Raw genomic sequence first — 2,384 nt, 5'->3', positions numbered from 1 at the left:
CAACTGCTTTTTGAGAGCATTCGTCTCTGCCTAAAGATTTATGGGGCTCTCTTCTTTTAAAACAAATGAATAAAGGCCCAAGCTGAGTGTTTTTCCACATATAAGTGTCAGAAACGCAATCACAAAAACTTCACTGGAGTACCAGTGAGGGCTCGAGCCCCAGCTCCAATGTGCATCACATTAAAGGCCTTCTTGGGGACTCCAGACACAAATTGCTTTCCAGCATCCAGAACCATTTGGAAATGCTTTAATCCTGAATGAGGGGGTCTCTAATGGAAATGCTGACAGACCCTTCGTTGTAGCAGCCGAAGCAGGCAGGGCCGTGATAATGAGCCCTGTATGCGTGCATGTGGAAAGCGTGATGCTCGTTTCAGAAAACAAGCACTTCCACTGAACAGCCCATGCCGACGAAAACCACCATGCACCGTTTCAGCGCAATGATACTTAAACTGAGCTTTGCTCGTGCAAGGACATACTGGGAACAACCGTAGGCATTAACCCTGGGTGTACTACACTTCCCAAACCAACAAGCATTTGTAGTAACACTGTAATTACTGGTAAATAGTGCTGTACTGAATAGCCACAACTAGCAGTTTAAAATGCTGCATACACTGATGGCTTTCTTTAATATTCGCAAGTGCACCATAACCACGTCTCCTCTCACTTTTTATTTGTTGTGACCATGACCCTAAAAAGTAGGTGATGCTTCATTTATTGCTCGTGTCTCTGCATACTGTGGCTGACGCTAGCGGCTGTGTATTTTGTAGTTGTATTTGGAAATCTCCGTGACCTTGGTCACACCAGGCTGAAGAAACCTGTCTTGCAAGCATGTGCCCAGGTGATTAATTTCAACAAACAGGTTGCTTATAAGACTGTAATTACTCACTTGTGCAAATGGCAGGATGGGTGCAGTGACCTGTATTAGACACAGTGTAGTATACACCTCCCCATCGGTTCATTTTCACTGTTAATCAGGGGACTGAAAACCTTGCAACATTTAGACAGCTTGAGGTTGAAGGCTGAAATGTCACTTTTAAAAGAGGGTTAAAAAGGTCGTGCAGCTGCAAATAATAATAGCCCAATGAAAATCAGATTCTTACTGCAGCCCACTTCAAGAATAACATTGAAACAGGAAACAAGCCTGCTTGATGTTTTTACCAGTAAGGCAGTAAGATTACTGCGGAGTTTAAAAAGGGGGAGAGAGACACAGAAAGGAGCATGCTTTCTTGGTGTTAGTTGTTAGAACTATTTTTCTGATTCAGAAAGGATGACCGTGGGGTTCTGCAAAATCTCCTTGTGGAGCCTGGGGACGTGGGGTACTTCCCTCTGGATGCTGCTGAGAGGGGATGTAGTTTGTTGCTGTGTTCTGAGGGTGGCTATGTTTCTTTTGTTTGCTTTTTATTTCTTTGTTATGTCCTCGCGTTCCTCGCTGTGGGCTTCAGTTTTATTAATTATAATAAAAAAGAGTTCAGAAGTATCTTACGCAGAAATCAAGGAATAGAAGAAAATCTTGGCTTGCTGTGTAACTTGTTTCTCTTCCATGTGACGTGGCTTGGAGAAGTCTTTCTATATTTCTTCTATATTTTCGTTTATTTCTTTTTCTAATTAGAATACCTTAACTTCTCCTAAGCAGAGTGATATTTTAGAAGAATGGCAGGCTGCAACAGTGGAGCAGATTTCCTCACTTATGTATTCTGCCAATAAGGCTCTTTACGTGGTCACAATAGGGCAATAAATGCTGACAGATGTTGTTAACATGTCTATTAAAATTCAGCCCCCCTTTCTGCTGCATAATGCACTCATGCCTATTGTTAATAATATGAGAACTAATGCTGACATATCAATATTAGTGCTCGCTTATATTTATAATCCTTGTTTGTTTCTTCGAAGAGGTCGCAGAGTTGCAATAAATTAAGCTATTGATAACAGAAGTAAAAAAATCCAGGCGTGAGTAATTTTTTAACTTTTCAGTCATTATAGATTTGCCTGATATTCTTCATGCACATTAATTGCGGCAGTCATATGTAGTGCTATGAAAGGTGCATGAGTGTAACTTGAATTTTTAAGATCCCGAAGGTTAATAAGCGCCTTAATTTAGATGGAGAGGTTGCTGTGATTTATTTTTATTAGGTGAAGTCGAAATGTTGCCATTGGTTGTGTGATTTCCTTCATGTGTGCTGAACCACCTGCACACACCGTGGAAAAAGGAGGCTTGAGCTGTGTGGCCCAGCAACACACGTGTGCTGTGCGATGGGTGCTGTGGGCCAGAGGCCGTGTACGACGGAAGAATGGCAGATGCACGCCTGCATCTCAAAAAGGATGCTGTGCAAACTGTGCTGTGCCCAGCCAAAAAGCCTCTGTTCCTGAGAGCTCCCATCCTGCTG

The 2,384-nt window shown here is 42.4% G+C and overlaps 1 protein-coding gene across 1 annotated transcript in view; it reads left to right on the top strand.

Moving 5' to 3' along the window:
• The first annotated feature begins 1,148 nt into the window (after window positions 1-1,148).
• CREB5 (cAMP responsive element binding protein 5) overlaps window positions 1,149-2,384 on the top strand; it is a 222,582-nt gene continuing 221,346 nt past the window's right edge. The window contains exon 1 of the mRNA XM_009638649.2: window positions 1,149-1,160. Coding sequence (XP_009636944.2) covers window positions 1,149-1,160 — 12 coding nt within the window. The remainder of the gene's footprint in view (window positions 1,161-2,384) is intronic.

This window comes from Egretta garzetta, unplaced genomic scaffold, assembly GCF_000687185.1.
Source record: "Egretta garzetta isolate BGI_Z169 unplaced genomic scaffold, ASM68718v1 scaffold94, whole genome shotgun sequence".
Classification (NCBI taxonomy): Eukaryota; Metazoa; Chordata; class Aves; order Pelecaniformes; family Ardeidae; genus Egretta; species Egretta garzetta.
Note: the sequence above shows the minus strand (reverse complement) of the source record. Positions and strands in the feature narration are given on the sequence as shown.